Raw genomic sequence first — 12,941 nt, forward strand, 5'->3', positions numbered from 1 at the left:
AAAAAAAATTGAAAATCAAAAATAAAAATACTAGTATTTTTTGTTAAAATTTTACAAATACTCATGATTATTAGTATTTATTTCTTTGATATTGAAAACATAATATATAGATAGTTACATTATCTCACATTTGCAACGTGTAACTAATAATAAGAATTAAATATTCTTCTCAAAAAATCTTGAAATTAATTTGAAATATTAAGTTCAAATTTTATTATATGGGAATATGATCCAGTTTTATATTGGATTTATATAGTTATTTGTTGGTTGATTTTTTTATTGGCTTATTTTTATTTGATTGATTTTTTATGTGAAATATTCGAATATACTTATAATTTTTTATAATAATAATACTTTCATAAAAAATAAACAACTCTGCCAAAAAACAAAAAAAAAAAGAATGTGCATGCGTGTAAATGACTAAATCAAGCCAAATATAATCATTGTTTTGTTTCAAAAAATATTGTTATCGTTGTTGGATTTGGTTACGTATGATAATTTAAAATATGATACGAATACATATAAAAATAAAATATAAAAGTGATACGATTTAAAATTATATTAATAATTATATATGAATTTAATAAGATATAAAATATATATTTTATATTTTTATGTTGATATAAATTATGATATATAATTTTATATAAAACATAATATAAATACATAAATTTTAATATTTTATATAATATAAATACACTTTAGATTAATTTTGGTTATATATGGAAGGATTTAATGTTGCAATGAATGATCCATCCGAAGGAGACCAGCAGTAGCAGCCGTGCCTGAGCGTGATTGGTTAGCAGGAGTATATTACCAGCAGGTAAAAGCAGGTGATTATAATGGTGTGTGGGGAAGCTGAAAGGAATGGCAGATGGTGCAGGCTATCAATTGGAGCTGTTTTGGCTTTGCGCCTTTGTCAAATTCTTAGAGAATCAGAGAAGTTATTTGAGTGGTACTACCAGGTGTCCGTCGACATTACAGTGGGTTATTTGAATTTATACAGCAATAAGGAGTGTTGCCAATTCGCCATCAGCAGTTACTTGCTCTCTCAAAAGAGTAACATAAATCTAATTTCCTGAAAAGATAATATATATATATATATATGAGTTGATTGAAAATCTTCATCTTGATTTTTTTTATTAGATTCTTTTATTCAATGACGTCTTCAAATGGAACTATATATGCTAATCTGTCCCTTAATTCAGCAATATAAGTATAATTTTCCAAGTTGAGTCACAAGCAAAACCCAATTATCCTTTCACGAATCATGTGTAGTATAACGTTTATATTTCGCTTTTATATTGAACTCATTAACTGCAACCTATAAGTTGGTGGGTCTTGATTGCTCTATTTTACAGATCAGGAAGAAATTCCACTGCTACATGATGTCTAGATTTTTCCGGACGTAAAAAAAAGTTAGAAATTGGATAGGTATGATGATTTATGAATTTGTATCATGTAAAATATTAAAATTCGTATATTCATATTATGTTTTATACAAAAATTATATATCATAATTTATGTCAATACAAAAATATAAAATATATTTTTTAATTTTATTAAAATTATATATAATTAAATTATATCATTTTTATATCTTATTTTAACATCATATTCGTATCGCATTACTATATTATATTTTAAATTGTCATATTTAAAATTAGAGCTCTATGTAAATATGACAAACCTGTTTGTACAAATAACAAGTAATAAATTTCCATTGGCAAATATTATGGTAGTAAGTTTTAGAAAGTAGCAAGTCATTTAAATCAACAGGTTATATATGAGTCCAATGCCAAACCGAAAACGTGTATTGAAGCCAAATCAAATCCCCCACCCAGTTTAATACATTTAAATGATCCTTTATTTATATATATAAATACATTTAAATGATCCTTTATTTTTTTGGCATCCACCTCAGGAGACTTTACCCCTCATCTTTGGGGATCCTAGATTTGATCCTATTGATATATATATATATATATATCTATATATATATATATAATTATCTCATATACACAGAGTTTTTAGATTTCATCAACAAAATTAGTGAGATATATTTATGAATATTAAAAGAATTAATTAATAAATAATCACTCGTAAATTTTATTTGAGGAATTAAAAAATTTTACTCAATCTGTATAAATTTTTTTTTATATAATACTGAAAAGAAAAATACATAATAATTTTATCATCAAAATAATAATGTAAGATAATAAAACATGAATATCTTATAAATAATATATATAATAGACATGTTTATCAAATGCCATGAGGTAAAAGTGAAGACTTTCTAGTTTTGTAGGAGACTATAAATTCTTCATTTTGCTTTCCAAAAACGAAAGGGACAGCTCAATGATCCTTTGGTATTATCCTAAAGAGCTCGATGATCTTTCTAGTTTTTCTTCTGTTTTATAATTGGATAGCCTTGGCTGGGGCTTGTTTACGTTTCATCATTTTTTCCAAGCTCCCAACAGAAGAAAAACTTGCTCCAAGAATTTTTATGCTCAGCATGGTCATATATATGATATTATAATATTTTTTTAAGAAAAAAATATTTTTTTTCTTAATATGGAATTGAATTATAAGGTGTTCTCTCCCAATCGTTTTTTCTTAATCCACTCACGTGCAAAGACTCAAATTAATTATTGGAAAAAAAAAAGACAAATTAATTTAGAATAATAAATAATATTAATTAATTAATTAATTAATTGTAGTAATAGCAACAACTTTTTTCCTTGAAATATTTCGTTCGATATTTACTAAGGCCAGGCCACAGCCCAAACGGTATTGGGGAAATTAATTTCTTCTTTGTTATTAGGCGTTTGATCTGAAATATAGATTTGCAGTTTTGTGTTTTATTTTATTTTTCCCCTGAGAGAAAAAGTTATGGCGAAGCACGACAAAGAAAAACTCTGACATAGCTAGCTTTTAAGAAGGTTAATTCTCTTGGATATTTCAATTACGACCCTTTCAAAATAGGCAACAAGAGACAGATATTTTCAGCAACCATGGGTAATTTTGCCGGTAACGCAATCTAGAAAGCCTCAAATACGGCATTGACCATGAGTTCTGTAATTCATAAGAAATCAAGATGTTTGATAGCTAGTCAGGGTCATCAGGGATGATGAAATCAAGATTAGTTTTTATGATAATTATCAAGCTAACTTCAAACTTGTTAAATAAAAACATAATTGTTTAACAAGCTAGCAAATCAAGGACTATCATTTCCTTACGGAATTGCACGAGGAGAAATTAAGTGCATGCATCAAAGATGATCGATTAACCCTTCATTTCAAGTCATGTTTGATTATTTTATTATAGTTGGGATAACCATTGTTGTAACATTCTTAGCATTCCTGTGGGCTTCATTCTAGTTTCTAGCACTCGATTGAAGGTTAAAACAAAGGAAAATGTATATATTGCTGACATCTATAAGCAACAATCAGGTGGTTGCATGCAAAATTTAAGCAAGAAAAGCAACATAGACCAATCAACTAACAGAAAATGAAGTATTTATTTTGAATGAAGGATCCTTTTTTTGACGTTGATGACACAACCATAAGTTACAGTCTTACCTGGAATTTGATTATGCAATGCAACATGTTTTCCAAATTATAGCAACTGAGAAGATTGAGCACATTCAAGAGAAAACATGGGAAAAACTTATGTATGAGGTATTCATATGAGAAAATTCGAAGAATTTTAGATTAATAAAACATGTTTATCTTACTTGATTCATTTTTTATATTTAATCACTTTTATTTCATTTGCAGAAGTTAGTCAACAAGTTACCAGTACTTGAAGCCAGTTAATATGAATAGAATATTCACTCTTTTCAAAATTTGTTAATGATGAAGCTAGTGTACAATTATTTGAATCAAGCATAGCACCAACGTGAGGGACGAAGGAAACATGTCAAAGATTCCAATAGCATATTTTTTGTTCACACCTTAGTTTTCTAATCCAAAGATGCCTCTCTTAATCCATTTCACACTTATCTTTAGCTTTCAGTTCCCAATTGGTTTGACTTTGTTGCAGCTGCAGGGTTTCTCCTAACGTTGCTTGTTTTAGCCATCCCTAGCTAACCTCCTTCTTGGCCCCATCCACACCGCCCAGACAAGCTCAAAGCGGTTTGGCTGCTGAGATCACCGTCTCATCTGGGTTCCTTCTTGTACAGCCTGTTAATTTTAATTTGGTCAACGAACCACGCTATCAGGTTTCCACGTAAGGCCAGAGCCCAAGGTCCTCTCATTCCAGGAACCTTAGTCACCTCGCTTCTTTCCTCTATAAATCCCGTGACCCTTCCATGTTTAACATCTCCTCCCTGAAAATTTATAGCATTAATATAGATACAAATTAACTGAGAAACTACTGAAAAAAAAAAAAAAAAAAAAAACCAGTCATGGGAAATTGTATTAGGCACGAAAAGTCATCTTGGGCTGATAACGACGAGTGGGGATCTTTGGTGTCAACTCACAGGCAAGGAACAGATGATGGTGAGATTAGCATTATGGAGAAGGAGAAGTTTATTGGTGGCAAGCGAGCTGCAAATTCCAGAGTGCTGAAGATAACCATTTCAAAGAAGGAGCTCGAGAAATTGGTACAGAAGGTGGACATGCAGGGTTTGACTCTTGAACAAGTCCTGGCCAGGATGGTTAAGGGTGGAAATGTATACGAGGAGGAGCACCACCGGTCATGGAAGCCGGTGCTACAAAGTATTCCGGAGGTGAACTAGTTAATGAGTCGTAGATGGTGCCAATATATTCCATGAATTTCTTCATCCTCAGTTTTCTGGGTTTGATTGCCTTGAAAAATGAAAACTATATTAGACTTGGAAATAATTTTGTTACGGTTATTGTACATAGAGACTAGGTCATTCTGGATTGTTGATGTGTATATCCTGAACTCTGATGCATGAAAATTTTCAGTAATTAATAATATTTAAACATGTTGGTTTTAGATTTTTTTTTTTTTTTTGTTTCCTGTTGGAGGGCTTGTTATGCATAGTTTTAGGCGAATAAACAATCAAAAATTAGTAAATTACCATATCAACTTCCACCCAAGTCCCAACTCATTTTTTTGAATTTGTAAAGGAAATATCTGAGAACAAGGGGTGTCTTTCGCAATCGGATACAAAGTCCCAATGGAAATAAGAACTCAATGGTGGTTAATGTTAAGAGTAAGGTGATCAGGCGAGAACAGCGATAAGATCAAAATAAGGCAAAAAAGCCCCGCCAAATATCTTATTTATGCCAACTGAGAGTTAAGACTAGGATTCTGTGTGTAAGACGCGTATTGATGATTGGTAGAGACCAACACTGGCAAACTTTTGAAATATTAGCAGCTAGCCACAGCTGCAACTACATCTGAAATACTCGGCAAAACCACCAGGGCAGGCCTCCTATATGTATGTATTTCCATCGATTCTATGTTTTCCTCTCTCGTCAAAAGCATCTTATATTAATCAATTCACTTCCCAATGATGAATCCCTCTCAGCCTTCTTCCTCAAATTTGAAATCACCTGTCCTCTTCCAAAGAATCTATCAGATAAGCTCCCTTTGACCTACCTGATGACCTAAATGTTCCATTAATTAGAACAACTCCCATCAAAAGTCCAGCAAATCATTGCAAAAGAAACCATTGATGCAAAGGCCAAGGATTCCCTTTAGAGATACCAGTCTATCCTCATCCAAAGCTATGCTGATTTTGGTATCCAACCCATTGGAATCCATCCCCAATATCCATTCCTCCATTTGTACGCTATCTCTTTCATGGGTGTTACTTTCAAAAGAATTCATACTTTCTTATGGTATTTTTGCCAAAATTAAACCATTGCAATGGAATTTAAGATTGCCAGGAAAATAGAGAGAAACAGGAGAAGGGAGAGTTGATTGAATGGAAGTCGATTTGTGATTTAATTGAGCTAAAATTTTGTCAGCAGGTTTATAATTTAAAGTTCTACATTATGAACAGTAAATATCGGGTTTGAAGCCCTTTAGGAATAAATCCATGAGATATTTGTTGAGTCACCTATTTGGTGAGATTTCTCTGATTATCTCTCTAGTTGTTGATTAGTTCTAGTTTTAGCTAGAGAAAAACTTTGTATATACATTATTTGATAGTATAGATTTTTTTTCTGGTGGTCTGTGGTGTTTTCCACTACACTTGAGGGTTTTTCATGTAAATCTTGGTGTGCTTTATTTTTTTTGCGTTGTTGATTATTGATTGTTGTCTATTACTGTGGGTTTGTTGCGATATATTTCTTTTGTGTTATTGTGTTTATTGCTTTAGGCCTATGTAATTGGGTTTGGACCAATTAAAGACCATGAGCCTTGGTTTTTTCTTTTTATATAGAACCCTAGCTACTTAAAAAAAAAGAAAAAGAAGACGCCGCAAACCAAAAAAAGAAATGAGAAAAAAAAAGCCAGAAAAATAAAAAAAATAGAAAAAGGAAAAGTTAATTGAACGGAAGTCAAATCATGATTCGATTGAGCTAATATTTTGTCAACAGGCTTATGATTCAGAGTTTTACATTCCAAACAATGAAGATCAAGTTTGAAATTCTCTAGAAACAAATCCAATGTGTATTTGTTAAGTCACTTATTTAGTGATATTTCTTCAATTATCTCTCTAGTTATTGATTAGCTTTAGTTTTAGCTAGAAAAGAACTTTGTATATCCATTATTTGATAGTGAAGATTTTTTTCGGGTGGTTCATGATTTTTCCTCTACACTGGAAGGTTTTTCACATAAATCTTAATATACTTTATTTTTTTTGCTTTGTTGATTATTGATTATTGTCTATTACATGAGTTTATTGCGATATATTACTTCTGTGTTGTTGTGTTTATTACTTTTAGCCTAACAAATGATATTAGATTTAGGGTTATTTTTAAGACATCAAAACAAAAACAGCCCAAGATAAAAGTAAATTCTGTTTTAGATCATAGAGGGTGATATATGTTCTATGATAAAATTGACAGCATCAAATTAATTAATTTGGAAGCCTATGATGAAAGATTATTTATACTGTAAAGATTTGTATGAGCCGATATTATGTGATTCAATTAAACCAGCAGATATGAAAGATGAAAGCTAAAAGATGAAAGAAGTTAGACAAAAAAATACTGATTATAATAAAAAAAATAGGTTGATATCAGCGTGTTTCATCATGTAACACAAGAGACAGATGCCCACACTATTTAAAAAAAATTAGCATCATTGTATGAGAGAAAAATATGATGAATAAAGTTATGCTTGTTAAAAAACTTACAACTTTACAATACAAGAATGGATGATAGATTACAGAGCACTCGAGTGATTTTTAAGATATATTTAATCGGATTACTACTATAAGCTTAAGGTGGATGATAAAATAAAAACATTATTTCTTTTGAGTTCATTGCTAAACAACTAAAATTCTCTAGTTGTGACTATTTTTAATTTAGCTTATAATTACCAAATGATATTGGAGATGGTAAAGGACAATATGCTTAATGAAAAAGTAAGGCGAAAAGATTCAGACCTTAAAAATCAAGCTCTAGTCATAGAGAACAGAGGTAGAAACATCGACAGAGTTAGAATTCAAAAAGTCGTAGTAAGTCTAAACATAGTTTTAAGTCTAGAGATAAATGAAGTACTTTCATTATGATAAAGTAGGTCATATAAAATGATACTGTAAATCTTAAAGTAAGAGCGAAAAGATAAGAAAGGTAAGAGTTCGGATGATGGTAATGTTACAGTAGTGAATTCAAATAGTGATTTAGTTACTTTAATTTGTATACATAATGATTATAATCACGTTAGTGATTATGATATTAAGTGAATAGTTGATAAAAGAGCGACATATTATTGTGTTCCTAAGAAAAAGTTATTTATACTTTACAAAGTAAGAGACTTTGATTACACCAAGATGAAAAATAAGAGTATATCATAGATTGTTGGGATTGGTGATATTAATTGATGATATTATTGTACAAACTAATACAGGTTACATGTTGACGTTGAGAGATGTCAGACACATTTCATATATGAGAATGAATTAACTTTTTATTAATGTCTTTGATAAAGAAGGATATGAGAGTCAACAAAAGAATAAATAGTAAAAATTTCTCAAAAGATCTATGATAGTTACAAGGGAAAAACTATGTCACACAATATACAAGACATAAATGTAATTGAATGACAATAAGATAAATGCCATTGAGGATGATGCCTCAACAAACTTGTGTTATAAGAGGTTGGTACACATAAGTGAGAATGGGTTACAAGTTTTTAGTAAAGTAGTCTCTTATTCCCTTGACTAAAGTTACGTCTCTTGATTCATGTGATCATTATTTATTTGATAAGAATTGTAAAGTTTTTTTTGTAAGAGTTCTCAAAGAAAAAAATTGATTAAAATTGATTTATTCTGATATATATGATCCCATTGAAGTTGAGTCATTAAGTGGTAGCAAGTATTTTGTTACTTTTATTGATGATGCTTCACATATAACTTGAGTGTATATGTTGAAAAATAAAAGCTAAATATTACAGTAATTTTAAAAATTTCATACCATGATGAAAAGAATGACAGGGTTATGTTTGAAATGTATTCGAACTGATAATAATGGAGAATATACATCAAAAGAGTTTGAAGAGTACCGTTCAAAGCATGAAATCATACATGAGATGATAGAACCTAAAACACCATAGCATAATGATGTAGCTGAAAGGATGAACTGCACCATTATGAAAAAAGTTAGATATATGTTAAAGATGATAAAATTACCAAAACCATTCTAGGGTGAAGCAATTAACATAGCTTGTTATTTGCTTAACAGACCACCATCATGTTTTTGAGCTTTGACATTCTAAAAAGAGTGGGATAGGAAAAAATGCTTCATACTTTTACTTAAAAGTTTTTAAGTGTAAAACATTCATGCATGTGATGAAAAAATAGAAGTCAAAGGTTGACAGTAAAGCCATATAGTATGTGTTTGTAGGATATGATGATAAGAAATTTGGCTATAAGGTATGAGATCCAGTGAAGAAAAAGACAGTCAAAAGTAAAGATATAGTTTTTCATGAAAAAGAAACCATAGCAAATCTTAAAAAAAATGAAAAGTCTACATAGTTACTATTGAGTGTGATGTTTCAACACCAATAGAGATTTCATAAGAAAGCGTCACTGATAGTGAAAATGAAGAAAAAAATAAAACTTGAAGATATAAATGAGCCAATCACAGTTAGTGATGAGCCAGATGTAATTAGTTTTAAGCAGGCAAAACAATCTTTTTTACCTGAGAGTGTTGAGTAAGGGGAGCTATCTTCGGTATTAAGTGATGTAGAGTTTCAGCTAAAAAGATCTATTAAAGAGCACAAGCTATCTATCAGGTATCCGAGTTTAGATTTTATTTTAGTTACCAGTGAAAGGAGGTCAGAGAGCTTTCAAGATGTGCAGGCTACTCCAAATAGAGAGCACTGATTAAAAATAATAAAAAAAAGATGAAGTCATTATAAAAAAAAATAATACTTATAATCTTGTTAAACTTCCAAAATAAAGAAGATCGTTGAAAAATAAATAAGTGTTCAAGTTGAAAAAATATGTTGATAAATCAGTGAGGTACAAAGCTTGATTAATAGTGAAAAGTTTTTCTCTGAAATCAAGAATCGATTTTGATAAGATTTTCTCCTCAGTTATGAAGATGAGTTCCATTTGAGTGGTACTGAGATTAGCAGTTAGTTTGAATCTTGAGCTTGAGCAACTTGATTCAAGACTGCGTTCTTATATGGTGACTTGCAAGAAGTCATTTATATAAATCAGCCTAAAGGTTTTGAAGTGAAAGGAAAATAGCACTTAGTTTGTAAACTGAAAAAAAGCTTGTATGGCTTAAACAAGCTTTGTGACAATGGTACAAAAAATTTTATTCTTTTATGGTGAGCCATAGCTATAAAAGAATGGTAGCTGATCCTTGTGTGTATATCAAAAAAATTTTTGATGGTAACTTCATTATTCTCTTATTATATATTGATAATATGTTGGTTATATGATAAGATGCTAGTATGATTTACAGATTGAAAGAATAATTGTCAAGTCTTTTGATATGAAAAATTTAGGTCCAACAAAGCATATTCTCAGTATGAATATTATCTGGGATAAGAGAGCTAAAAAGCTGTAATTGTCATAAGAAAAGTATGTTGAACGAGTGCTTAGTAGATTCAACATGCAACATGCTAAATCAGTTAGCAGTCCACTTGTCAACCATTTTCATCTGAGTAAAAAATTTTATCCGATGACTAAGGAAGAGCAACTAGCTATGTCTAGTATTCTTTATTTTTTTGCAATTGGTTCTTTGATGTATCTTATAATTTTTACACGGCTTGATATTGCTCATGCAGTTGATATAGTGAACAGATTTCTTTCTAATCCGAAAAAGGTTCACTAAGAAACAGTGAAATGGATTTTTAAATATTTGAGAGGCACTTCAAAAATATGCTTAAGTTATAAAGTTTCACAACCAGTTCTAGAAGGATTTACTGATGCTAACATGACATGTGATCTTGATGGTAAGAAATCTACTTAAAGGTATTTGTTCACTTTTACAGGAAAGCAGGTCTTGGTAGCCTAAGTTATAGAAATGTGTTGCTTTGTCAACTACAGAAGCTGAGTATATTACAGCAATTGAAACAGGTAAAGAAATGCTTTGGACGAAATATTTTCTTCTTGAATTATAGTTGAATCAGAAAGAATATATGGTATTCTTTGATAGTTAGAGTGCTTTAGATTTGAGTAAGAATGTCATGTACCATTCTAAATGAAGCAAATTAATATTAGATATCACCGGTTACGTTTAATGATTGAGGAATGATAAATGCTATTGAAAAAAATCCAAATAGATGAAAATGTAGCATATATATTGACTAAGATATTTCTCATAGAAAAGCTTAAGCTCTGCACTAACTTGGTCAGAATGAGTTCCTTGGCCAAGGTAAATTCTAAATGAAACTACTATGGTGATGAATCTTCTTCTAATGGGACTGAAGGGGGAGATTGTTAGGAAAATAGGATCTAGTCCTATGTAATTATGTTTGGACCAATCAAAGGCCATGGGTCTTAGTCTTTCTTTTTATACAGAACCCTAGCTACCTAAAAAAAAAGGAAGAGGCGTTGCAAACTAAGAAAAGAAATGAGAAAAAAAAAGTCAAAAAAATAGAAAGAAAAGAGAGAAAGGAGAGTTAATTGAATGGAAGTCAATCTGTAGTCCGATTGAGCTAAAATTTTATCAGCAGGTTTATGATTCAGAGTTCTACATTTTATATGATGAAGATCGGGTTTGAAGCTTTTTAAAAACAAATCTATGATATATTTGTTGAGTTATATATTTGATGAGATTTCTCCAATTATCTTTTTAGTTGTTGATTAGTTCTAGTTTTAGCTAAAGAAGAACTTTGTATATTAATTATTTGATAGTGAAGATTTTTTTCTAGTGGTTCGTGATTTTTTCTCTACATTTGAGGGTTTTTCACGTAAATTTTGATGTGTTTTATTTTTTCTGCATTGTTAATTATTGATTATTGTCTATTACTATTAATTTACTGTGATATATTACTTTTGTATTATTGTGTTTATTGTTTCAAGTCCAATACCTTTAACCTACCTAATGACCTAAATGTTCCATTAATTAGAACAACTCCCATCAAAAGTCCAGCAAATCATTGCAAAAGAAACCATTGATGCAAAGGCCAAGGATTCCTTTTATAGATACCGGTCTATCCTCATCCAAAGCGATGCTGATTTTGGTATCCAACCCATTGGAATCCATCTCCAATATCCATTCCTCCATTTGTACGCTATCTCTTTCACGGTGTTACTTTCAAAAGAAGTAATACTTTTCTTATGGTATTTTTGCCAAAATTAAACTATTGCAATAGAATTTAAGATTGCACACCTTCTGCAAGACCTTACCTATCCCACACCTACTAATTAGAAGGAAAACCCCTTACAATGTAATTTCAAAACCTTTTTTGAGTAGTTTAAATCTTTAAGTTCGTGGATCCAATCCATTAGACATCTCCATGAGAATTTTTACGTCATCATCCACAGATCTTTAATTTCTACATCATCATCCTATTTATCCTGTCAAGTCAACAGTGAAAATACTGTCACATGCCTTTTTACAGCAGTATATGACTGTAGTCCATATTCACTAGACAAAGGAATTTTCCTCTACTCTACAGAATACAGACTCATACTCCAAAGGCTTTGCAAGCTCAACAAGTCTCACATTCTCCAAACACCTTATAAATTGCTTCCATTTTTAAACGAACCTTGGTGGTTGTATCCCCTGATACATATCAACGAAACCATGGGATACCAAATCCAACCAACTAGAAGAAAGACTCGTCAATTTGACCTTTTAACTTTTGCTGAAACAAGTCATTTGCCAGACATAAGATGGATTCATGACATATTCAAAGCCCTAGTTATCTTATATGGCTTAATCCCGTCCAAACTTCAGAAGTTATTTTAGAAGGTATTTGTGAATGGGTTGATCATTTCCTCTCATAGCAATTCAAAACTGATTTTGATATTCCCTTAACTGTCTCTTGGCCATAGTCTCATTTCATAAATAAAGCATTATTCTTCAGTTCAAATTCCAGCTTGTATAATTAAAATTGTGTTTTCAATATGCGTGTCTAACCAATTTCTCTTGTAATTTATTTGTGAAATATAAATTATGAATTTTTAAATTTCTCTTCTTTTGGCTATCTTCATCCTTCAAGTCTAGTAATTGATCAATTTATTGCTCTATTATGATTTACAATGAAATAAATAATATATTCTACGATTGCCTTAGTAATAAATAAACAAAATTATTGTAACAAGACCTACTAAAATAAGCTACTACAAGAAAAATAGTTTCATAAAAATCAGTTCGACATTAAGGACAGGA

The 12,941-nt window shown here is 30.6% G+C and overlaps 1 protein-coding gene across 1 annotated transcript; it reads left to right on the top strand.

Annotated features, from left to right (window-relative positions):
* Nucleotides 1-4,004: 4,004 nt before the first annotated feature.
* On the top strand, nt 4,005-4,965 carry LOC111280822 (uncharacterized). Its single transcript, XM_089757508.1, has one exon. It carries the CDS (start codon nt 4,409-4,411, stop codon nt 4,739-4,741), a length of 333 nt encoding a protein of 110 aa, XP_089613634.1. The 5' UTR covers nt 4,005-4,408; the 3' UTR covers nt 4,742-4,965.
* The last annotated feature ends 7,976 nt before the right edge of the window (nt 4,966-12,941 follow it).

Source organism: Durio zibethinus, chromosome 28, assembly GCF_047325235.1.
Source record: "Durio zibethinus cultivar Kanyao isolate XHJ-2024 chromosome 28, ASM4732523v1, whole genome shotgun sequence".
In the NCBI taxonomy this organism is placed as follows: domain Eukaryota; kingdom Viridiplantae; phylum Streptophyta; class Magnoliopsida; order Malvales; family Malvaceae; genus Durio; species Durio zibethinus.

Bases quoted from the DNA above. Each gene is read 5' to 3' on its own strand.
- LOC111280822 (XM_089757508.1), top strand. From the start codon at position 4,409: ATGGGAAATTGTATTAGGCACGAAAAGTCATCTTGGGCTGATAACGAC.